Raw genomic sequence first — 23,271 nt, 5'->3', positions numbered from 1 at the left:
ATATATCTCTATATATTCATTTTGACTAACCCCAACGGGCAATTGAAAGGAGTAGATAGATACCACCATACAGACCGTGTTATATCTATTGAGCCCTGAAAACGCTCCTGGTGTTATTCATAGTCTTTTTATGCATTTCTCCAAGTAAGTTGTCAACCGTAGGATATCATCGATTCTAGAAATCACCCCGACACAACCATCCGGCCGCACAACTGCAAGCACACCATCCGTCGGGTTGACCCCATATATCCTATAGGCATCATCAGGTTCGTAGCCACTGTAGAATCTCATTTCGGACATTTGCTTCAATTCCTTAGGAAGGCAAGTCCAGTTAAAATCTCGCGGAAGCTGAGGGTGTATCACTATAACTTCAATAACGGAAGCCGGGAAAAACGGAAGAATGGCCGAGATTGAGCGCACAGTTTGAGCTGAAGTTCCATTAGGATCTAATAGATCCGTAGAGGCTAAAAAGATGATGCGGAAGCGACCATTCGAGACGAGGTCTGCTCGTCATGTCAGTCAAAGGTTATACGATATCAGGTATATTAACAACGGACCCTTAACTCACCATCCTGTAAGTCTCGATGAAAGCCATCTGCAAATCTCCTCATTACTACGTTTAGCAACCGTCTTCCTGGTCTTAAAATTCCATGGAAGTAATCCGTTCCGCTAATTGGATCTTGATAACCGTCTGGAAATGTTCTATCGATTAGATCATTCTCAGGGTATTCAACTCCACAACCACTTGCAAAAGCGATTGACTCTTCGTATACTTCCAAACTCTGTTTCAATGTGGTTTCAACCTCCTTTTCTTCTCCAACAGCTGTTCTTTTGGAGAACGCAGAGGAATATTTCTTGTCAAAGTCGATTAGCTGCCGGGCGATACTGTATCTCTCTACTTCGTACGATTTGAGCAGCACTCCGGGATCACTAGAGTTAGGGGAGAGTCCATGGACCGTGTACGCAAGTTTCCACGACAGGTTGTGAGCATCCATCATGGATATGTTCATACCTTGTCCGGCCTGTATGTGGTGTTGGCTAATCAACCAATTGAACATTAAATCTTTGGATCAACTTACCTTTGGACTATGAGTGTGGCAAGCTATATTATTCAAAGTTAGTCATTTTTAACATCGCAGAAACTTATTTAAAAGCGACAACATACCATCTCCCGTGAGGATAACCCTGCCAATTCCTTTGGAGTCCTTAATGGCAAAATTATTTGCTATTCGCTGGCCAATTTGATATACTGTCCACCAGTTGATATCCCCTTCTACCTTGGGCCTGATATAGTACGGCTCCAATATCTTAGAAGCCTGCTGGAAGATGCCTTCCAATGTAATCCGGCTTTTGCGAGAGTTCCTTGAATCAGAGCTATTGCTAGGAGGGCTGTTGGTCTCCGGTAGATCTTGTTGCGGCATCTGGATATATAAGCGTGTCAAGTAATCCCCGTTGACAGTCTGTTCCCGTGGAATCACCATGATGGTGCCTTTATGCGAATGGACTCGACCGAATCTCCGAATGTCAGGGAAATCAGTATCTGCAACAAAATCGATCACTCCCCAGAAATCATCGATAGACTCTCCATTGAGCTGAACTCCCATACATTTTCGGACCGTCGAATGCGCTCCATCGGTTCCCACAAGGAACTTGCTTCGCACAGTGCGTGTCACTCCATTAGTTTCGATAATCGCAACGACTGGAAAGTCCGGGTCGCCATCTTCGTCAAGTGATACGTCAATCAGCTTGCTGTTTCGTTGGACCCCTCTTTGCGAGTAATGGGACAAATCATCCTCGAAAATCTGTTCAATGATGCCTTGACTGATGGTGATAGCCTGCTGGTATCTTGCAGGCCCAGTTTTGTTGTCCATAATAGAAAACCTCTCGATAGACTGGTCCTTGGAGGGCTTCCACACCATCATCTCCCAGAGCTTACATCCATCCTGCAGAATTGGATCGGCCAAACCCATAGTCTTGAGGACCTCCAGCGTACGGGGCTGCAGTCCGTCCGCCTGACCACACATCACCCTCCTTGGCTTCAGGTCGATACAGAGTAAGGATCGGTCAGTCAAGCCATGACGGGCGAGAAGCAGCTCCAGAGTGTATCCAGCTGGCCCTGCCTGTTCAACATGTTGAGCTTTCGAGCAAGAACAATACGATCCTTAGTTGTCTATTAGAAAGATGAAGGAGAAACTTACACCAACAATCACCACTTCGTACTTTTCATCCCCCTCACTACCGCTATACCCCTGGCCAATACGGGGCAAGGGGGCGGCGTATGGCAATGCAACTCGCGAGCCACGGATGGTTGAGTTGTTGCTAAACATTGGTGATGTCTATCAATTTGAGCACTTTAGTCAATTTAGTCTGGCGAGAGTGGTTGGCACGTATCGAACGGGCTTGATATATAAGTGCATGCATGTTTTGCTTATCAACCCTGGGGGAAGTTTGGTAATCATACAACCCTGCATGCATAACTATTTAGCCAGAAGCAGCGGACGAACCAGGGAGTAGCGAACTATGTGCTGCTCCACTGTTTGACATCAAGAAACCACCAGATGATGTTTTGACTAGTCTGCATGGTACATCGAGCGCCCATACACACTCGAGAGACAAAGTATAAAACTTATTACGTGGCTAAAGAATTAAACGATTAACCATACCAGACGATTTGTAGATCTTTGCTAGTAATGCTTCTTCGTTTAAAAGGAAATCTGTCAAGCGCTTGTTCCTTATATCTGAGAAGATGGGAACGGATAAGTATACCTTATGGCATCCACAGTTCACGGTCTATCGGCCCGTCCCGAACGGCTCTCCCGGCGGCTTCGGCAAAGCCTTATTAATCGACAGAACGATTATTAAGTGCTTGCTCAGGGACATGTTTGGGTGCTTGCGGGTGATATTAATCAAATATGGTGTATCCCGCCACGCCTCTGATAGCTTCAACATGATCGATCTCCTTGACATGTAAATATATTGTATATATAGAACTGCCGGTGGAGATGCCTTCATTATAATGGCAAGAGTCTGAAGATGTAGTGTATGCCCTTAAATGAAGGTGCTGTTGAAAGTATTACCGACAACAGGTCATATCTTAGGACTAATCGGAACCACTGTCACACAAAAGATAATTATCTCTATATAACTATTCAGGTTTGTGGTAGATATCAAAATCAGCCCGTTTACCATGGCTAAACAAGAGTGAAACCCAAGGCTAGAGAAACTAGTTAGTCGGGCCATTCATCTTCCGCTTGTTTCGAAACACTTGGAACTCTAGAAGGCATCAATTAAATTAATTTAATCTCTCATATTATACATGAATAGAAGACCGAGTTCGTGGCTGGAGCGATCAGCGACCTTGGTTATCGATGTGTTGATGCTGGTGATGATGAGGAGACCGTCTATGCTTCCATTGACCGTGTAGTTTCGAACCAAGCGGTGCGTCTGCTGGCTTCTGATATACGTTCAGGTATCTTATAGCCCAATATGCCTCCTTAAATGCGTGTGGGAAGTTCTCGACAAACGTTTTGCACTCTGATGTGACCTCGGAACAAGGAGACTCCTCCCAGATCTCTGGCTTCCCGGCCCAATCGCCGCAAAAGGTGATGTCGAATATTATTTGCATGTCTTTGAAGCTCTCGGTGAAGCTGCAGTTGCCGGCAAAGAGAGCAGCGGGTGTTCCCCAGTTCGCTGGATCTGGGCTGCCTTGTCTGATATCGCTTGGTATGCCGGCAATCCTGGGGAAGAACCAGATCTTGATGTCTTCAGTGGTCCATTCGGTTGCATAGACGCCTCCTCCGGCGATGTTCAGGCCGCCGTTGTAACTTGTTGGATCGTCTGCCTTGATCGTGCAGCCGTTGCCGCCCAGGGGTGGAGGAGCATTCTGGTCACAGTAAGGCGTCGTCAATCTTCCTGTATACTTAGACTCGTTGGATAATGTGCAATTATGGCCCGTATGAAGGGTCATCGTGTTGGAGATGTCGAGGTTGATACCCTCGTAAATGTCGACTTCTCCGTTGGTCGGCCAGTTGGGTCCCAGCAGCCAGTATGCCGGCCAGATTCCACATGCGGCGCCTGGAACATGTTCGAAGTCGATGATCCAGAGCCCCTGGTTATAGCTCTTCTTACTCGATACCCTCACGCTTGGTCGGCCGTCAGGAGTGACATGCTTGTGGTCAGCGCCCATCCGGACCACCTGGCTGCCGTCATATCGAGATTCAATTTCGATTAGACCTGCAGACCGAGCTTCTTCCTCTCCTACGTATTTGACGAACCCATGAGTTGGATCGCCGCCAGTGAAAAAGTCGAAGTTCGAGAAAAATGTTGATCCTTCAAAGTTATCAACCAGAGAGTATGAAGCGAACGTACTCCCAAAGAGGGAACAAGCCAGCAGTGCTCGAGCAATCACAGCCATTTTTTAACACGATTGACAAGGAGTGGATGTTAGAGTCTGCACATTGCCCTTGACGGTGGAATAGACAGTACACATCTCCCAAAGAGAGGATACAGAATTTGAACGTCCATTTTGCATGGTTATTTTTTCAGTCCTGGTTGAATCCAGTGAAGTTCTAAATTCTCAGGCAGAAAAAGGGGTTGAATTTAAATATCAACCTTGTACCTTGCAGCTAAGTAATTGAGGAGAGAATATTACTGGCTGTGGTTTGCTGATCAGTTTGCTAGTTGAGTTGCTTATTTTTGGGATTTTCGATCGTCGATTGAGGTTTGTAAAACTATTATGGATAACGGCACACCGTTAATAGTTTCTCCGCATGTATAGATTTGAAAGTATTCAGGATTACTACTGTCGGCTCTGCTGCGCTAAGCGGTACAGAGAATGGACGCTTACAGTTAACCAGTTCAAGAGTGACAGACATCCTAGCAAGGGGATTTTCGCAAGCGAGATTGGACACAGGTGTTAGTTATAAAAAGCAATTTTCTCTCTCCTGCAAGTGGAAAGTCCCATAATAAAAATATGATCGAAGCTCCTTAGGGTGTATCGAAAGTATGGTACAGAGTAGGAAGTCTGGAATTTATGAGTGGATGTATGTATATTTAGTCGCACTATACGGAGTATAGTATGAAAATTCCTATGTTATAGTCTAGATACCCTACTTCAACCTCTGCCAGCGCTCGATACCTTCTTAATTGACCTCCATTCCATCCCTACCGAGGAGATTAATGCTGCTGCTGCCAGGGCAACTCCGCAATAGAGTGTCCTGGTCAAGGCAAAATTGTATGCCTCTAAGACCCCGTCTAAAAACTCTGGTTTAACTACCGTCCGGAAACCTGTGGCTCCCCTATCAAGCACAAGTTTAGGATCCAGGCCTGGTACAGTACTAGCGAGGCCCCGGAGTAACTGACTCGTTAGCACATTCTGTGCCACAGATAGCCACACGGCACCTCCAAGAATCTGAGCAAAGATCATAATAACAGCTCCGATCGGTACATCCACAAAAGCGAGAACTGTTTGAGCAGCTGTGTGCGCCTGTTGAATTCCAAGGCCAGCCCCAGCGCTAAAGATAATCTGGTATCCTATCCATTGAGCAGATGGCGACGCAACCTGCCAAGTCGTTGCTAAGGACGCACCTATAAGCAACAGCGTGGCACCTAGAATCATGAAGGGGGTATAATATCCAGTTTTCGCAACGCCAATGCCAGCGACAAGAGAGAAGATAACAGTACCCAAGGTAGTCGGCAGAATGCGACTTCCCGAGTCAAACGCTGTAACGCCTTGGATGGCTTGAAACCAGATGGGTAACTAGACTACCTTCAGCACATATAATCAGGAGCTGGATGAAGTGTTCCAAGAAATACTAACAAAGTATTGAAACACATTAAGTGCCCCTCCGGCATGGAAAACATAGCAGGCACTGCACGCCACACTGCGTTGCTTTATAATTCTAGGAGGCACAGTAGCGCTCTCTTGCTTCCAGACCTGGATTGATATAAATATCAATCCAGCCGTTCCTGCTGTTGCTAGCAAAGCGATTGGAGGAGCAGTATTCCATTGGTATACTGAGCCACCCCATTGAAGCGCAAGAAGCAAGCAGATGATGCCCGGTACCAGAATAGCAGTTCCAAGAAGATCCATCTGCCCAAGTTTTTGCTGCCAGGTGGTGGGTGGTGATTGTTTCTCTTTGGTTGGGGGATAGAAAAATAGTGCCATTGTCAGTAATGCGGCTCCTCCGATTGGCAAATTTATATAGAAGCACCACCGCCATGTCGCTCTTGTTGTAAACACTCCGCCCAGGAGAGGCGCAACAACAGACGCGATACCATACATGCCACTATATGAGCTGACAAATATTGGCCTCCGTGCTAATGGAAGACAGCTTGCCAGAATACTGGTTATATCTTAGTAAACATCCCTATTAGAAGAAGTCTGAGACTTACATTATGAAGCCAGCATTTATACCAGCGCTGCCTAGGCCGGCAAAAGCACGGCCTATTATAAAGATCCTAGAGGTTAGAGCAGTAGCACATATCAAGGAACCAACTTCAAAGATGACAACTGAGGCCAGAAAAACGTATTTAATGGAATAAAATGAGAAAAGCTTTCCAAATATAAGCTGAAAGGCTGCAAAAGTAATAAAGCTGATAGGTTTGTGAACATATTTCTCTAAGGGCAGGAGATAGAGCAGGCTTACTATGCAGATCCATACCATCCAATATCATTAATGGAGTGGAAGTCATTAGTAATTTTGGGAATTGCAGTTGTAATAATAGTTTCGTCCTAGCGAAATGAGCGTATTAGCCTATTCACCCTTGAAGGAAAACGGTGTAGTAGTTGGATAACGATGTATTACCAATGCTACTAAGAAAACCGAAGCAGCGAGAGAGCCAATAACCACAGCGAGCTTGATACCGTGAGGATAATCCGGTTCGTTGGCATCCTGGCATATAACAATTTGCTCTTGATCCTTCACCTGCTGGTTATTTTCATCAGGCTTAATGCCTCTATTTTGTTGTAGCTCTATGGCTGGGTCCTCTCTGATGTGTTCTGAATCCATGGTCTCCATGGACTAGACACTTGAGGCCGTAAGGGATGGCCTAAAGGTATTACGGCTCTAGTTATAGCTATAACCGCGCTTGGTATAGTGAAGGGGTTTGCCCAGAAAAATTCAAATACTGTAAGCCCTGAAATGTCCTGGCAATAACATAGTTGAAGTAACGTGCAAAGTTGCTACCACTAGAACAGTATTGGGCGTCCTCAAGCTCCCGGAAAATAATTATATATGGGGTATAACTGTTAATTATCAAAGGTGTAGGCGCCTGTCAAGTTCAAGCCGCCCCAAAGTCCGCATCTTCCGTTTGGTCATCAACTATTACTTAATATGTCTTTTGTTGCAAGGATAAATTTGGATGTACAGTCACTTGCCATATATCACCGTACCGCCATCTTGCCAAGAGTACCAAACTTAATATAGTAGTTATACCCAAAGTAATGTATCTTTAATACCCTTTTTTATTATATTTTTAAAAAATTAAGAAGCCTTTAAATTAAAAAAAGTTATATATAAAAAGGATAGTAAAGACCCTAAGGTATTAAAGAAAAATAGATAAGACCTACCTTTATATATAATATTATTAATATAATAGTAGTTTTAAATTTAACATTATTTAGGTATAGTCTATATATTTATATGGCGCTAAGAAAATGGTGCGGTGATTTCTGGCCTAGTACTGTATAAGTAAAGACCGATGGAAGAACACGTGACTACAGCCTCAACCAGACCCAACGGAGCGGCCGTCGCTCAGTGAACCAGACACCAGGAGTTCGGATAGCGACATACTGCAGAAGTACATTGAGCCCGCGCCCTTTTCTTTAGATAAGATCGTCGAAGGGCAGCGTACGGAGATAGGCAGGATGTCGCCAGGGACAAGAGGACATGTCTGGCATTATCCGGGACCTCTTTTCTATTACATTTTGCTACACGACTATCGATATATACCCCGACAATCTGTTGGGCTTTTTTAATAAATACACTGCCTTTACGATGGCGCAGATGAAGCTTAGGATTGTTGCCAGAGCCACTGGTAATATCACGAAATTTGCGCCCCCATTTAACGAGGCCATCCCGGACCTGTTTATGATTGGGATGGAGCGTGAATCGTTTTGGCACCCCGGAACTTCATGATGCCAAGTTCAATTCCAGCCTCGCCAAAGACTTGTCCATCGTGGTCTAGGTACCAGCATTCCATCCTGAAATAATCATCTCCTTTCTCCGTAGCCCTTTCTCTGGCATCATGGCTGTTGGGAATCGTCCCACGATATCCACTCAGGCCCTTCCTCCCGCAGAGTCAGCAACCTTCCTCGAGTCTGCGTTTTTCTCACGTAACGGACCAGGAGCTGAGCTACCATCTCCCGCGAATGTTCGTGAACAGGGCACGGTACAGGACCCAACATTGAAGGGCCGTAACTTCGGTTTTCAACCTGTCCGTTATGAGCATCTCAGCCTAATTGTGAAGTACGGACGCGCCCCTCAGGTAACAGTAGCTGAGGGCCAGTTACTCTGGGCGCTCCGTCGCGTCTTGCCTACTGTACCTGTCCCGGAAGTATATGGCTGGACTCACGATAACGGTCAAGGATTTATCTATATGGAGCTAGTAAAGGGCGTTACTCTAGAGCAACGGTGGGAATTTCTAGACCGGACACTGAAAGATTGCTGGAACAATCGAATTCTAAATTTTATTTTACATTCTTTTTCATCTTGCAAGACCTTGACTACGGCTGAACCCATATATTGTAGTGAAAAAACAGTCTATCGAGAGTAAGAACACGCGGGAACCTGAAAGAACTGCCAATATGTAATCCTGGAATACCGGCCAAACCTAGCTTACTATACATATGTTGTTCTAACGATCGGGCAGGCATTTTCGGCTCATCACAAAAGTGCACGCCTACCTGTCTTATTTATAGGCGTTTAGAGCGACCACCAGTGGAGTTATCTTAGTTTAATTAAACTCGCCCTCCAATGTTTATTAGTTACTCTTTTGAATCAAACAGGGTCAGCTATTTATCCCTAATACTTAGGCGGGCGGGCCAATTTCCAGCTTCCTGAGCCCGTCAATTAGGTAATATCGGAAATACATATTTCCGAATGGAGTGCGGGAACAACATTTACCCGCACAGAAACTCTGTCGGGCACATCAAATTCGACTTGAAGCTGGTGGACGAGGAGGTTGAGGTTGCGATCAATTCAGGAGCATTATGGCCGCCACCCAGAGATACTTAACTCCCCTCTCGAGGGGGATGCTATCTTCATCTTTTCGACCGCAGGTTACAGCTCCTTCGTTCATATGCCCCCTCCAACAGCAACGGTATGCCTCTAAGACGTCAAAGTCGAAGGATACCAAACCCAAGAAGAAGAAGCCAATGTATACCCAATATGACATTCGAGATGCAATCCAATTCTCCCTATGCGATGCTATGAGGTCTGTACCGCGCAATTGCATTGATTACCCTCCCTGTGAACAAGCTACTCCGCTCTCCAGGCTTAAAATTTCTTCAACTGATTCAAACGATTTTTTTAAACCAGATATCTTCGCGCCTTCGAAGCCGGCCGAAATACCACCTCCGTCAAATACGAAGTCCACGTTAAACTGCGCACAAAACGAGACGGCCCTGTAATTCGAAACCAGATCCGCCTTCCGCATGCTGTTCGATCCGATCTCCGAGTTTGTGTTATCTGTCCGGAAGGATCTCGCGCCGCAAAGGAAGCCAAAGCAGCTGGTGCAGATATTGTTGGCGAACAGGAAGTATTTGATGCTGTCAAAGCTGGAAAGATTGACTTTGACGTTTGTATCTGCCACACGAACAGTTTACAGAATCTGAATAAGGCCGGGTTAGGCCGTGTGTTGGGTCCTAGGGGTTTGATGCCTAGCGCAAAGATGGGTACGGTCGTGGACAACGTTGCTACTACTGTACGGAATATGCGTGGGGGCAGCATTTACAGAGAGCGATCTGGTGTTGTCAAGTTGGCAATTGGTCAATTGGGTTTCTCTCCAGAGGAACTCAAAAATAACTTGGGCGCTTTTATCACAGCAATCAAGAAAGACGCTGCTGGTATGTCAGACCAGGTATCCAAAGACATTGCAGAAGTGGTAAGTTACTGCCTGTGTTTTTTGTTTTGCGGATTGGTCGACTGACGCCCTCTCTCCAGGTACTGAGCACCACCAATGGCCCTGGTTTCAGTCTGAACGGTGAATACAAGAGCGAATCCTCTCCACCCATGCATGCATTGACGGGATGTTAAGGTTAGCGGGATGAAGGCGTGTAAATTAGTCTGTATATCTATTTTTGGCGTTTGATAGAAATAATTCCTCCTTAACAAAAGCAAGCCTCCAGGGCGTCTGTTTTCCTCTGCAAATGCATAGAATACGAGCAAACTTCGTTGTGGGCTAATTTCTGAGCCTTTGTAAACATTGCTGTCCCTCTTCATGATGTCCAATCGAGTCGTATAGCCGTAATATTGTAGATATGCGGCTGTCTCGCTTGGATCCAAGTTTATTCGATTCTGTCAGCGCTGTGCTTAGGTCAAGCAGTAGAGCCGACTTGATGGCATCGATCCTACTAGCATGGTTGACGATGAATGGGTGTTTCTCTCCGACTCGCTTCACCATTACCTTCACACTGAGATATTGATGTATATGAGCTTCCAGCCTTCGGAGGGATATTCTCGCCTTGCTTCCGTCCTCATTTCCCTCCTCTTCCCCGTCTTCTTCACTATCATCTGTCTCACAGCCTATCATAACATCCGAAAGGCCATCGCTCTCGTCGTCTTCCGTCTGCTCTCCATTCTCATTTGCTTTTGTATCGTTTCCAGGGCGGATCATGAGATTTGTCTCAAGCAACTCAACCCGTTCAGCAATATCCAGCAGGTCATAGCCAACCGCAATCTTCGACCGTAGCTGTTTCTTTTCGTCAAGGGACTCCCGGATTTCCTTCTTCCTAGACTCAAACTGCTCTTTTATACCTTGCACATTGCGTTGAAACCCGAGTAGGCCGGCTCTAACCTCCTCAACTTTGTCTTGCCCACCCTTTAAAGCAGCTCCAAGGGATAAAAATTCTTGATAGTTTTCATTCACAAGGTCGAGAAGCTCCTTGTTCAGGGATTCGCTCAGCTCTCGAAGCTCATTCTGTAAATCGGCCAACGACTGATGGCGATTGGAGAGAGAGGACAGGAAAGCGGCGGGATCAAAATCGGGTGACAGAAAGGATTCTCTTGATATTGGCTTGGGAAAGGGAAGATTGTCATCGTTCAAGTCGTTATCTGACCCGTCTGAATCGCCAAACTAGATATATTAGTTAGCCAGATTTATTTGATTTAACATGGAAATGACAGAACAAACATAGAATCCGCTCATGGTTGAATCAACAATCCCCCCGTCAGCGTCAATACTATAGCTCTCTCAAGGCTCCTTCATGTCGTCTCTCACTATAACCACGTCGAATCTCTCTGTTACATCCATTGGTTTCTTCATCTTCAACCTGGACGGCCGATTTCACGATAGGCGGAACATCGTTCTTCCGCTGATTTCAACAACTCCCCTGAGGTCCCCGCGGAATCCATCAAGCATCATCACGAAGGCGACAGGAAAAAGGTGCCAACTCATCTGCTGCGTGTTGTCCGCATCATGGAGGGTTCATCGTTAGTTAAAGCCTGAGACATACCTCCTTGAAGGGCTTCCAGGGGGCTGAAGAGGTGCGAAGATTCAACTTCATCCTGGCCACTTCTGCTTCTCCCGCTGACATCCAATCCCTGGCGGACATGCGTATGCAGTCCAGTTGCATAGTGTATACTGTCTCGTCATACACATCCTGACACGCTACATCGATTTACTTATGCCAGTACAGCCGTGGGAAGGCAGCCTGAAATATCCCAGCTTGATGGGCCAAGTAGAATTCCCGCTGCTGGTAGATACTCCACGTATGACTTGCGCCTGACTCGATGGATTCCAGTTCTGATCGTGCGTCGGCCCTGGCCAGTATACAACATCTCTCTTCGTCTCTCCCTCTATCTCAACCATGGGAAAACCAGTCTTCCTCTACCTTTGGTACCCGTGGCCGGGTATTCAATCCTGCTCTGGACGATCCTACGCTGGTTCGACGGCCTACTGCTCTACGGCAACTTCATGGGATTGCTAGACCACCCCAACGGAAACACCGACAGTCCCCATCGGTTGCCAGTCGGACTTCTCAGCCTTCTCAGCCGGTTGTTGTTCGGACCTATTCCGCAGGTACTAGGGGGGATTCTGCAATGTCGAGGCGGCGAAGCTTAGATACGGAACGGCAAGCAGCAAACAGCCCTCCTGTCCGGCTACCGCCCGTTGAAGAGTTTGGTATCGAGGGTATTTTGCAGTCTATTGAGCCTAACATCCAGGTCACGCTGGATGCTATAGCCGAGATATGTGGGCGAAGCAGGCTGAGCCTTGCGAACGAGTATGGGAGCCATCGACCGCCACTTGGAGAAATCAGAGCGCCTGCACGCACTGTTGATCATGGCCTTTTGACAGTTGAAGAGGCCAGCTCTAGCACTGAGAGGCTGGCAGACGATAATGTCCTGGTCGTGGGTGACGATATTAGTACTGTGGATGGCCACGGTCACTTCTCGTCCACTTACGATTATCTCAACCCAATACACCGCCCCACAGGTCTTTTCGATTTCCGAAATTCAATACCTCAGGCATGGGGTGAGGCAAACGCTTCCCAGCAGCATGCTGAGACTCAAAGATTAACGTTACGAAGAGAATCTATACCTGCATATGAAGGGGCTATTCCCCCTACACATGAACCTCAACCCGTAGAGAAAGGGAAACTACCTTATCTACCGTGGGCTCTCAAGGATCATAGTGTCAATAGTGGCCATCGTGCTACTGGACAGTCAATGATGACACATCCTGTCATATCTGAAGTCCATCTAGACGCTCAGGCTGATAGGACTTATCACTTGACTGAGCCAGGTAGACCGTGGCCATCAACTGACCCAACGATGGACGACCCAGGCTATGAGGGTGTCTTATATACTAGCAGCCATACACAAAAATCACACTCTAGAAAATCTTCTGTTCTGACTGAACTGCAAGGGTTCCTCGGCTGGCTTGGAAATACGAATCGCTCTTCTGATAAACCCAGCCATGAAGTCACCTCCCTGATATCTGCCCAGACGAAGCTACGAGAGCTGCTGGAGAAACACGACGCTCGCCTCAGTCAGCCTCCTGATGAACGATGAATGAAATTATTCCAGTACTAGAATTGTGATGTTAACGGCCGAGATTATTATGAAGCAAGCAAGCGAATGACGATTTCACGATTATCATGATTCTATAATAGCCAATCTTTGTCTGGCATTTCTCTTTACGGCTCAATTATGTGGCAGTTAGCTTTTTGATTCAGGAATTCATTTATATGGGATGTTTTTACGGCAATTTTACCTATCACGATGGTACCTGGATGTTCCATTGTCTCTCATGTATTCATAGCTTTAAATGATACAATCGAAATCTAACTTGACATCTAATCCTGAATTCAGAACTCCAGCTGACCCAAAATTCCGAGCCATTCTATATTGAAATGCAAATGTATGCCCTTGGTAGTACAAAATCAAGCTGTAGATGTCTCGACTAGTTGAATCACCTCTTTCGCAAACGCCTCAAAGGTCGACTGAGACCAGCATTTTTGGTACCGTTCAACCAACGAGTCCCCCTGAGGATGGCTACCATTCTGCACAGCCTCCTGCTCCCCTTTTTGCTCACCCACATTCGATCGACCACCTTCAACCATCTCTCCAAAACTCACATCTATCGGGACCGCACCCAGGAATCTAATCCCCATGTCCTCGGCCATTACCTTCCCGCCACCCTTCGAGAAAACGTTACTTACCTCGCCGCAACATGGACATGTATACCCAGACATGTTCTCTATAACCCCGAGAACAGGAATATTCGTCTTAGCGCAAAAGTTGACTCCCTTTCGCACGTCAGAGATAGCTACTGCTTGCGGTGTGGTCACTAGTACAGCCCCCGCGAGGCGCGGTTGCGATAGCCCAGGGCTACAAGACGTGGTAGCTTGGCTTAGTAGCTGTTCTGCAATTGCGATATGTTCATCACTTGTCCCGGGAGGCGTGTCTATCAGTAGATAGTCCGTCTCTCCCCAAATGACGTCTGATAAGAATTGGCGGATCATAGCTGTCTTCTTTGGACCCCGCCATATAACTGCATCGCCTCTGTCTCGGAGTAGAAAGCCTAGAGACATGCACCGCAATGAACCATGGGGACGAGACGTCTTGCGTTCACTGTCTTCCTGTTGCTTGTCCGTTGAAGGAGTAGGTGTGCTGTTTATTAAATTTAAAGCAGGATATACAGTAACAGGCACCCAACCGCCGTGAGCTTGTACAATTTTTGCACCTTCCTGGCCAACCAGTCGTGGCATCGAGGGTCCGGTAAGATCAATGTCCAGTATGCAAACTGATTTCCCCTGGAGTGTAAGGGAGAGCGCGAGTTGGAGAGTGATAGATGACTTTCCCACTCCGCCTTTCCCGGAGAGGACCTATGGTTAGAGACATTTCATGTTAGTCACTTGTCTAGTAAAGCGTCTTATTCAGAGCGACTGCTGGTGCTGCGATTCATGACTTCATACGACTTTATAAATTCCTATCGATAAGCTTGTTGGCGGGGCTCACATACCAGGACTATATTCCTGACGCCGTCCAGCGGCATGATAGCTGAGATATCGAGTTAAAGGGTGTTTATTCAGAGGGACAGTCAAGCTATATCTACCAGTATTAATGGAGGTCGTAAGAGTCTTGAGCCTCAGAAATCTTTGACATCGAAACTTTGGCTTATCAAGCTTCCCATATGGATTATTAAGCCGATTAGAACTATTTGTATGGATATATCAATTCATAAACGGGCATCAGTTCATTTCTCTGAAGGGAGGTTTTTCTCTATGTGAAGACTATTCCTCTCTAGCTAAGTAGCTATCGGTATAAAGGTACAGTGTTCAAGTCCATTTCTGAACCACGACGCCGCCGCGCTTGTACTCCTTGAGCTCCCCAAGGATAGCTGAGCGGTCTTTGAGCTCTACGCTCGGGAAAGTTGTCATGAGAACCCATTCTCTCTGTTGGCTGACAGGGCTAGCTGCTGCCACAAACTGGTACACGTCACCGATAGTATGCGTGGTGTTGAACCGGCTTGTTAGCCGTGTTCCGTCGCCCAATCTGATCTGCAGCGTAACCGTAGGCTGCGACTCATCAATATTTGGCTGCTCAGGACCAGTGCTAGCTTGAGCCTGGGCCGGCGCTGCTGCAGGAACAGGTGCGTGGGGCGCAGACACCACACCAGGAGTTGGGCTACCTAGCCGTTGGCCTGATCCGGCAAATGCCTTGAACTTCCCCTTGGGCCTCTCATAGTTTGAATCGTGCTGTTTTACCTGGACGTCCACATCCTGTCCCACTTGAACATTCATGATGGAGAGGGGAGCGCGTCCCTGCCGGATGCCTTCCAGTATCTGCGCATTCCCTGGGTCAGTGGATCGGTATAGATCACCATCGTCGACCGAGAATCCGTCCTTCCAAAAATGCAGGGTTCTCTGTACGCGCTCAAGGGGCTGCGGTTGACCTGCATTGGGGTCCTCGATGATCCTACTTGGAGTATCATCTCCTCCCAGGGTGCGAGCAGTCCCAGTGAAATGTGACTTTGCTGGTGTCGAGTTACGTTCGGACGGTGGCATCGTTCTATATGAAAAGATGACACTTGTAAGTAACAGAATTATGACTGTAGGATCATGGGGCAACCGTACTTCTTGGCCTTTTCGATAATTCTCCTCTTGATATCGTCTGGATTCTGCACCGCAAGCCCAGACTTTTCGCCTCCCGCAAAAAGATCTTGAGGTTCATCATCATCATCATGTCTATGTGAAGGGCGGCCTCCCCCGTCACCAGATCCCAAGTCCCCCAGGGTTGCAAACTTTTTCCCACCTCCTCTAGATTTCGACCCGGTGCCTTGTGTGCGAGCAGCGCTTGTTGCCTGACCTGCCGGCGTTGTCCCTGCTTGTCTACTCTGATCCTCCTCCATGCCATCGTAATCTGATTCACCTTTCCCCTCCTCCGGGTAAACATCTGCAATAGCCATATCTAGATCCCAGTTGTTGGCTACTAGGTGATCTCTAGCCTTGTACGCACATCAGTCAGTATGCAGCCAATCAACCAAAACAGGTAGTACAGCGTAAAATGAATATAAAACCAAGCATACCACAGAGGGACTGGCTCCTGTGATGGCACAGAAGTGTGAGATCAGCTCGTCTTCGGCGGAGGCCATGGTTCGGCGGTTGCGGGGTTCCTCGCCGGACAAATTTGCTGATATTAGAGGAACAGGAAAGCTTCTGCTGCTGAGAGGACGAACTGAAAAGCAGAAACTTCCCTGGATAACGCGCTGTTGCAGGAAATCGAGTATCAGCAAGAAGGAAAACTGTTGCTCTCTCTGTTGTTCTTCTTGTCTGTCTTTTTCTTTACGTCACTTTGGGTGCCTGGATTATGTAATCATTTATAATGTAATCAACCGCGGGACATCTATTATCCGAATACTTTCAAGGACGACGAAGAAGATGAAGAAGAAGAAGAAAACAACCAGACAAGACGAGGGAACCATCGTCTTTGAGCAGAGGATTGTATTGTGGTCAGAGCCGGACTCAAGAGGACACACATTCGGCTTTGTCGAGGGACTTGGGAGTGAACGGCATTCTTCTCTCCCGCCAGGATCTATCGGTCAACCAGCCTTCTTCCCACCGTACGCTCAATTCTTCCCTCTAACTCAACATGGCGTCGAACGATGGAGCTACAGGGGTAGAGCTCTCAGACTCAGCAGTCACCCTTCCTTCGGACTCAGAGAACTATTCGGCCACTATCGAGCTGACGTCGCCATCCGCTCAGGCTCCCGCGGCCCCTATGACTTTATACACACCCCCATCGTACTGGCGGATAATACAGGGCGCAGCCATCAACCTCATTCTTCCTTTTGTCAACGGGCTTATGCTAGGATTTGGAGAGCTCTTTGCGCATGAAGCTGCCTTTAGGCTGGGCTGGTCGAACACAAAAGTAGGACAGAGCACAGATTAGATACTTACCAGTACCTTAACTAACAAGTTATCTAGATATTCCCTACCCATCGACGAACCCAACAGCCTATCGGCGGTGGGATTGATCTCCGTGATATACCGCATCGGAGGCGGTAGGAACGATATTGTCGTGCTACATAATTAAATAATGTCACGTTGTTGGAGTAATAGACCATATTTTGTCCACTTGGTTGACTGATGGATGTGCTACCCAGAGCAAAGGACTGCAGTCATTGATATACCTCTTTCTTCTCGTTTAACTACATAGTTGGTATGTACATGATAGTGATATCTGTACATACAGATTAATAGAGACATAACAGTACGGTGAATGGCGTCTGGAGAATGAATTGCAAGCCTTGAACCATTACACCCTTATCCTCTTCAAATAATTCAATCGTCTCTTCCATAGAACTGTTATAATCAACTTGGTAGAAGATGTTCCAGCTAACATCAACCCTGTAAGCGGGCTCGGCAAACCTTCCCTAGCCGGACGCTACCTTTTTTCTTCAAAGACAAAACTTCAACATCTCGAAAACTCGACCGAAACTCCAGCAATTGTCGACAAACTTATAACAGCTATATATTCAGAGGTCCTGCTTTACGATGCTCACCAGGGCGGGTGTCAGGCACTCGCGTGCAGTTACGCAGCCTCCAATTCTCAGATCAACACTCTCTCAACGGCAGGTTAGCGAATCCAGTTAAGGTGAAATTTTTTTTGACCCCCAGCTTTTATACTGACTGCCCTGATAAAATAGTTTTCCTCCCTCAATTCAACAAGAAATCCTCAATTTCGATCAAGGTTAATTGGACAGAATGATACTGCATTGAGTGCTGTACGGCCTGCCCGGAGTTCAGGGCCTCTCAAATTCTCTCCCCGATTTGCATCCACCACAGCAACTACTTCCGCCAGCACACCCGTAGTAGAAAATGCTACATCTGCCACGGACACACTTTCTGGCGGCAGCTTGACGGATATAGACCTCTCGCGCATTCCCGAGAAGATCGGATACCTGAAGGAGCTTGGCTTGGATTACGGATGGGGTCCCTCTGCTATGGTCGAGTTCCTCCTTGAGACGCTACATATCACGGCTGGTTTGCCGTGGTGGGGTGCGACTGTTGCTGCTGCAGTGTTGATTCGAGCTGCGCTTTTCAAATCCATCCTATCCGCCTCTGAGATTTCCGGCAAGCTTCACAAAATAAAACCGCTTGCCACGCCGATCCGAGAACGCATGCTGAAATGCGCACGCGAGAGTGATAATGTGGGTGCATTGAAGGCGAAGCAAGAACTTGCTCTCCTCAATGAAAAGTACGGAGTGAAGCCATGGAAATCATTTGTCCCTCTTATCCAGGTACCATTGGGTTTTGGATGCTTCAGGGTTCTCCGAGGGATGTCTGCCCTGCCTGTTCCAGGCTTGGATAGTGAATCTGTCCTTTGGCTACCTACCGTTACCATGTCTGATCCGTATTTCGTCCTACCTGTCGCAACCAGTGCCATGATGTATCTGGCACTCAAGGTATTTCCCTCCTTTTACCCAACTACAGTATGCGAACTACAAGATACTAATGTCTATCAAAACTACAGCGCGGTGGTGATGCCGGTACCTCCAACTTGAACAACACTCCTCTCGGAAGGATGATGCTGTACGGCCTCCCCGGTATTACGATGGCAACCATGAGCTTCTGGCCCGGTATTCTGCAGCTGTACTTCCTCACCACCGGTTTCCTTTCCATGTGTCAAGCCTACCTGGTGACTTCCCCTGGATTCCGCAAACTTGTCGGCCTCGGACCTCTTCCTACAAACACCCTTTTCTCCTCCGGGCCATCTCCATCACAACCTCCACCAAGCCGAATCCGCACTATTTCCACAACCGCTACCTCAGAGCCAACGCCAGAGGCACACATACAACCACAAAACGTCAGCATGATTGACCGAGCCATGGATGGCTTCAAGTCTGCTTACCGCGACACCGTCAAGGACGCGAAAGATAAGATGGAGAGCATGACCGGCCAGAAACCCGAAACCGACTCGACTGGTCTTAAGCCACGACTTAACAAGAAGGAGCTCGAAAGTGCCAAAGCATACGAAGACCGCCGAAAGGCAGAAATTAGAGCTGAGCGGGAGCTGAAAAATCAGCAGCTTAGAGCTAAATATATGAAGAAAGCTGAGCAAAAGGAATAAAATAACGGACTTAAATAAGGAAGTGAGTGCTAGGCGCAGAGAGAGTGATATTTATCACCTTATCCCGCGAATATTGTAATTTGTTTCTGCTTTTTCATCTTTGGGAGTCACTTGAGGTCTGGTTGGCATTTCGAAAAGACTTACATAGATCTTTTCCAGTGTATATTATGAGCTATCTTTGTTGTATTATCAGACTCCTCGATTAGATGTAGATGTCTATTAAATGTTATAACCAGTATGGATTTGAAAATTTATTTTGAAAAGCAGAAAGAGTCCTTTGAGGGTCCGTAGGTATCACATTGAGCCCATACTCCGTCCGTAACCCCAGAAAAATACTGCGCCAGTACAATGGTATCTCAATATCCTACCACATAGCATAACGCCTCCTAAATCCCATGTTAAACCCGCCCGTCCTGATATTAAAACAGAAGAGTGACTCTAGAATTCGCATTAAGCTCAGCTTTGTGCTTAATTGAACAGCCTTCTTCCACCAACTCCCCTGACGCTCCATGCAAATGGCCCCTTAACACCAAGTCCTTTCAGACTCAACCCAGAGAAGCCAACATTATCGCCCTGTGCGCTAAGTTTATATCGCCTTAACGCCTCGCGGATATGTGACGGTAACAGTGGGCCACGATGGGGGTTCGGCGGCAGTTTAATCGCCGTCTTCGGCGCGGGCAAGGGTTCATCAAGAAGTATAGGCGAATTAACCCCATTGGCAGTGCTTATACCTGTGACTGGGGCCTGGGCTGGTGAAGGGACTTGAGTGGAGGACAGCTGTGCAGGCTGGATGCCCGCAATACTGTCGTTCGTCCCGTTTTCATGCGGGAATTCAGACTTCACTTGCGACATATTAAGATCGTCTCCATTCACGTGTGGCGTGGCCTGCGAAATATTATTCTCCTTCTCCTTGTCTTCTTTCTCTTTTTGTTTGCGCTGCTTTTCCGCCTCTTCAGCTTCGGCTTCCGCTATAGCAGCAGCATCAAATGCATCCGCCCATTCATTCTGTATTGTCCTCGCCTTTTCAATTATTTCTCCAATGAACACCTTAGTATATCCACCAATGGTGGTAACAACATTAGGCGGAACAGACTGCGACAGAGTCTGGTTCACAATCTTTCGAAGAGTAGGTTTGTTCAGTTTGGCGCGTTTAAAGAAGTCGTAACGGGATGACTGCTCAGGGTTAAAAGCATCCATCAAAATACTAAGCCAGGCCATGTCAGTATGAAGATTCAAAAGAGAAAAACGTGGAATAAACGCCATAAGAAAGCATCCAACGTACGCAAGATTCTTCTTCTCGGCAGCGGCGTCAACGGCCGCGCCTCCGTCGACTTCCGGCTCATCGATAAAATCATCATCTTCAATATCGCCATCCTCATCTCCTTGTCCAATTCCACCCTTCACAGACGTGGCCGCGTCCGCGCGTCCACCAGCAGTGCTCTCTGCTCCACCTTTCACGCTTGCCGCAACGTCCTTGTCCTTTTTACTCTTCCTCTTCCCTCTCCCACCAACCGTGCTGCCATTAACGCTTCCAGCAAAAGACCCCGTAAAGCTACCCGTTACGCTCACAGCATCAGCTTCTGACCTGGAGCTAGCGCCAGTATAGACTCGCGGGTCATTGTCTGCGGATATAGGGAATGATGTTTGTCGCAGAGGATGGGTCCGCTGCCGCTTCAAATTCGCAGGCGGGTTTGAGGAGGCGGAAGCAATAGATAGGCGCTTCTTTGGGTTGGCAGCCGGCAAGCTTAGGGAGACTGGAGGGGGTGGTGAGAGTGACATTTTTGGCTCGTTCGTGTATGCCAGAGAAACCGCCAGATACGTCGCAAGGCGGGAAGAGGAGCAAGTGAGCAAAGCCGAACGAGATAGACCCTCTGACCTGCCCTTCTTTGCCCTTTTAACCGATCAATACTTGCAACCTCAGAGATGCGCCGAAGGAGTTGAAGCAACACAAAAGCGCAAACTTGAACACGAAGTTGATAATTGAATGACGAAGTTATCGAAGGAAGCTTTGCCGAAAGCTTAGTAATATATTAGTCATTTTTAATAAAGGAATAACTATATTCCGAGGAGCGGCTTTTTACCCTTTTCGGACAACAGATGAAGAGAAAGAAGTATATAATAAACACCTTCATCCATTATCAAAGACGTACACGGGAGAGGAGTAGGTCGATTGCAACGTGCTAGTAACATCGATTCAAATCTTCAAAAGGCAATAAGTGGTAACGACAGTAAGAAGAAACAATTCAAGCTCGAGAATATTACCCAGGCAAAAGAAACAACAGTCAAAAGCAGATAGAAAGTAAAAGCCCGAAAAGTTAACAATCACAGAAGCAGCTTAAGGGTAGTTCTCTCCGATGCGTGGAGCTCCTCCGCGCCAGTCAAGACGTTCGTAGTAACGGAAAACGAGGTCATATCCGTCGAGCTCGTGGACGATACGGTCGACACGACGATAGCCGGGGATGTTCTCCATTTTGCCGTGGAGACGTGCAGCATAACGAGCATAGCGGCGTCCCTCGACTGACTGGCCGAGATCATCAGCGTTTGCCTTGGAAGAGGATTTCGCCTCAAACAGGGTGACGGTGAAACGGCCCGGTTTAAAGATGTCCACGGCCTGACTGACGATTTCGGCGGTGTCACGTCCGGTCTGCTCTTGTGGCACGGTAGTTTCGAACGATGCGTAAGAGCAGTGAGGCTCCGGGGTGACGTGAACGGTGAAATAGTTGGTTCCTGATTTACCGTTGTTAGACGGGATGACACCGTTGGCAGAGAAACCGCAGGGGGAGAACAGGTAGGCGTCAATTCGGGAGCCTGGGTGTTTGTCGACTGGATAGATGTTGGCTAGTCCGCAGGTCTCGCTGACGACGGTACCGAGGGCATGGCCTTCGCTTGATAGCTCCGAGGGCAAGGCCGAGCCCACGTCGCTGTTGTTGGAGGAGGGGTTGCTGAAAACGTCGACAAGGTCGTCGTTTTCTTCCTCATGTTCATATCGATAACGACTCTCTGCGACCGCACTCGCATGGTCGAGGTAGAATTGCTTGGAATTCTGCTCGTCCAAGTCAGTCATCAATATCTCCAACGTTTCGTCATTCTCGCATTGCTTGGTCTTCCCATTCTCGAGAGATCCCGGGAAATTGATCTGTTTGGTGTCGGTTTCGTGGGTGGGAGACGCGGGTGGAGTCAACGAAGTGAACGGCTCGGTGATGTACAGGTACCAGTGTTCACCGTTCATCTTGCCGATCATATAGGCGCTTCCACCCAAGAACAGCTTGTCCATGGCCCTAACTTCATCCCTCCAGCTACGGTGGGGGCCGCGCTGGCGTTCTGGGAACAAGAAGTTCTTGCGACTGTAGAACACACGGTATGGCGCAGTCGCTGTTGTGATTCCTCCAACCAACGGAGGGCTGGACTTGGGAAAACCGGCGTAGAGTGCAGCAATTTCAAGAATGCGAGGAAGCCCATGCAGAAGGGTGGTGGTACCACAGGTCTTGAGGATCAGCTTGTGAGGGAAGACGAACATGCTGGATTCGGACAGGAGGTAAGCATCGACATCGTCAGACTCGACAATCGAGAGAACTTGGCAGTTGACCAGGTCGAGCATGCCTTTCCAAGTGTCTGCCGACACAGCCTTGAGTCCATTTGGCACTGGAGTATTGACGAGGTCATCCGGGGACGCAGTGAACCACACCTCTAGAAGCTTTTCAGGCCCTACTCATATAATATATCAGCCGTGCCTACCACAAAACGTAGACGAATCTCACCTTCAAATGCATTGGTCGAATCAAGATCCACAGTGGCTTCATGGTTGATCGTCAATGACGGCGCCACATACGAGGATGGGGACCCCGTATAGTGATTTGGAATTCCGGCGTAGACCATATCCGAGACGAAATCCCTTTTTTTTCAAACTAAGAAAGGTGAAGAAACGGAGGGCTGGCCGTGAAGTTTGCTATTCCGGGTTGATGTGTTTAAGCAGGAT

At 47.6% G+C, this 23,271-nt stretch overlaps 13 protein-coding genes across 13 annotated transcripts; 5 read left to right on the top strand and 8 right to left on the bottom strand.

Moving 5' to 3' along the window:
- Positions 1-117: 117 nt before the first annotated feature.
- MCYG_01833 (FAD binding domain-containing protein) lies at positions 118-2,327 on the bottom strand (the record flags this gene model as incomplete). The annotated part of the gene is made up of 5 exons (XM_002848853.1): positions 118-503; positions 569-1,022; positions 1,080-1,102; positions 1,166-2,120; positions 2,199-2,327. 5 exons carry the CDS (start codon positions 2,325-2,327, stop codon positions 118-120), a joined length of 1,947 nt encoding a protein of 648 aa, XP_002848899.1.
- Positions 2,328-3,349: 1,022 nt separating this feature from the next.
- Positions 3,350-4,414, bottom strand: MCYG_01832 (1,3(4)-beta-glucanase; the record flags this gene model as incomplete). Its single annotated transcript, XM_002848852.1, has 1 exon — positions 3,350-4,414. The coding sequence occupies one exon, from the start codon at positions 4,412-4,414 to the stop codon at positions 3,350-3,352; it is 1,065 nt and encodes a 354-aa protein (XP_002848898.1).
- Positions 4,415-5,113: 699 nt separating this feature from the next.
- MCYG_01831 (major facilitator superfamily transporter) lies at positions 5,114-7,010 on the bottom strand (the record flags this gene model as incomplete). The annotated part of the gene is made up of 5 exons (XM_002848851.1): positions 5,114-5,758; positions 5,819-6,344; positions 6,394-6,594; positions 6,663-6,733; positions 6,807-7,010. 5 exons carry the CDS (start codon positions 7,008-7,010, stop codon positions 5,114-5,116), a joined length of 1,647 nt encoding a protein of 548 aa, XP_002848897.1.
- Positions 7,011-8,247: 1,237 nt separating this feature from the next.
- MCYG_01830 (conserved hypothetical protein) lies at positions 8,248-8,775 on the top strand (the record flags this gene model as incomplete). Its single annotated transcript, XM_002848850.1, has 1 exon — positions 8,248-8,775. The coding sequence occupies one exon, from the start codon at positions 8,248-8,250 to the stop codon at positions 8,773-8,775; it is 528 nt and encodes a 175-aa protein (XP_002848896.1).
- A 436-nt stretch (positions 8,776-9,211) lies between these two features.
- MCYG_01829 (mitochondrial 54S ribosomal protein MRPL1) lies at positions 9,212-10,256 on the top strand (the record flags this gene model as incomplete). Its single annotated transcript, XM_002848849.1, has 3 exons — positions 9,212-9,435; positions 9,540-10,104; positions 10,164-10,256. The coding sequence occupies 3 exons, from the start codon at positions 9,212-9,214 to the stop codon at positions 10,254-10,256; spliced, it is 882 nt and encodes a 293-aa protein (XP_002848895.1).
- A 145-nt stretch (positions 10,257-10,401) lies between these two features.
- On the bottom strand, positions 10,402-11,367 carry MCYG_01828 (conserved hypothetical protein; the record flags this gene model as incomplete). Its single annotated transcript, XM_002848848.1, has 2 exons — positions 10,402-11,295; positions 11,353-11,367. The coding sequence occupies 2 exons, from the start codon at positions 11,365-11,367 to the stop codon at positions 10,402-10,404; spliced, it is 909 nt and encodes a 302-aa protein (XP_002848894.1).
- Positions 11,368-11,951: 584 nt separating this feature from the next.
- On the top strand, positions 11,952-13,232 carry MCYG_01827 (conserved hypothetical protein; the record flags this gene model as incomplete). Its single annotated transcript, XM_002848847.1, has 2 exons — positions 11,952-12,189; positions 12,241-13,232. The coding sequence occupies 2 exons, from the start codon at positions 11,952-11,954 to the stop codon at positions 13,230-13,232; spliced, it is 1,230 nt and encodes a 409-aa protein (XP_002848893.1).
- Positions 13,233-13,603: 371 nt separating this feature from the next.
- On the bottom strand, positions 13,604-14,718 carry MCYG_01826 (cytosolic Fe-S cluster assembling factor cfd1; the record flags this gene model as incomplete). Its single annotated transcript, XM_002848846.1, has 2 exons — positions 13,604-14,548; positions 14,686-14,718. 2 exons carry the CDS (start codon positions 14,716-14,718, stop codon positions 13,604-13,606), a joined length of 978 nt encoding a protein of 325 aa, XP_002848892.1.
- A 283-nt stretch (positions 14,719-15,001) lies between these two features.
- MCYG_01825 (NSFL1 cofactor p47) lies at positions 15,002-16,317 on the bottom strand (the record flags this gene model as incomplete). The annotated part of the gene is made up of 3 exons (XM_002848845.1): positions 15,002-15,734; positions 15,800-16,170; positions 16,252-16,317. The coding sequence occupies 3 exons, from the start codon at positions 16,315-16,317 to the stop codon at positions 15,002-15,004; spliced, it is 1,170 nt and encodes a 389-aa protein (XP_002848891.1).
- A 497-nt stretch (positions 16,318-16,814) lies between these two features.
- Positions 16,815-17,230, top strand: MCYG_01824 (mitochondrial import protein 1; the record flags this gene model as incomplete). The annotated part of the gene is made up of 2 exons (XM_002848844.1): positions 16,815-17,093; positions 17,150-17,230. 2 exons carry the CDS (start codon positions 16,815-16,817, stop codon positions 17,228-17,230), a joined length of 360 nt encoding a protein of 119 aa, XP_002848890.1.
- A 489-nt stretch (positions 17,231-17,719) lies between these two features.
- Positions 17,720-19,295, top strand: MCYG_01823 (inner membrane protein OXA1; the record flags this gene model as incomplete). Its single annotated transcript, XM_002848843.1, has 3 exons — positions 17,720-17,800; positions 17,872-18,630; positions 18,699-19,295. The coding sequence occupies 3 exons, from the start codon at positions 17,720-17,722 to the stop codon at positions 19,293-19,295; spliced, it is 1,437 nt and encodes a 478-aa protein (XP_002848889.1).
- A 468-nt stretch (positions 19,296-19,763) lies between these two features.
- On the bottom strand, positions 19,764-21,074 carry MCYG_01822 (transcription factor TFIID complex subunit Taf11; the record flags this gene model as incomplete). The annotated part of the gene is made up of 2 exons (XM_002848842.1): positions 19,764-20,499; positions 20,578-21,074. 2 exons carry the CDS (start codon positions 21,072-21,074, stop codon positions 19,764-19,766), a joined length of 1,233 nt encoding a protein of 410 aa, XP_002848888.1.
- Positions 21,075-21,596: 522 nt separating this feature from the next.
- On the bottom strand, positions 21,597-23,171 carry MCYG_01821 (S-adenosylmethionine decarboxylase proenzyme; the record flags this gene model as incomplete). Its single annotated transcript, XM_002848841.1, has 2 exons — positions 21,597-23,000; positions 23,054-23,171. The coding sequence occupies 2 exons, from the start codon at positions 23,169-23,171 to the stop codon at positions 21,631-21,633; spliced, it is 1,488 nt and encodes a 495-aa protein (XP_002848887.1).
- Positions 23,172-23,271: the final 100 nt, after the last annotated feature.

The sequence above is a fragment of the Microsporum canis genome, genomic scaffold, assembly GCF_000151145.1.
Source record: "Microsporum canis CBS 113480 supercont1.2 genomic scaffold, whole genome shotgun sequence".
In the NCBI taxonomy this organism is placed as follows: domain Eukaryota; kingdom Fungi; phylum Ascomycota; class Eurotiomycetes; order Onygenales; family Arthrodermataceae; genus Microsporum; species Microsporum canis.
Note: the sequence above shows the minus strand (reverse complement) of the source record. Positions and strands in the feature narration are given on the sequence as shown.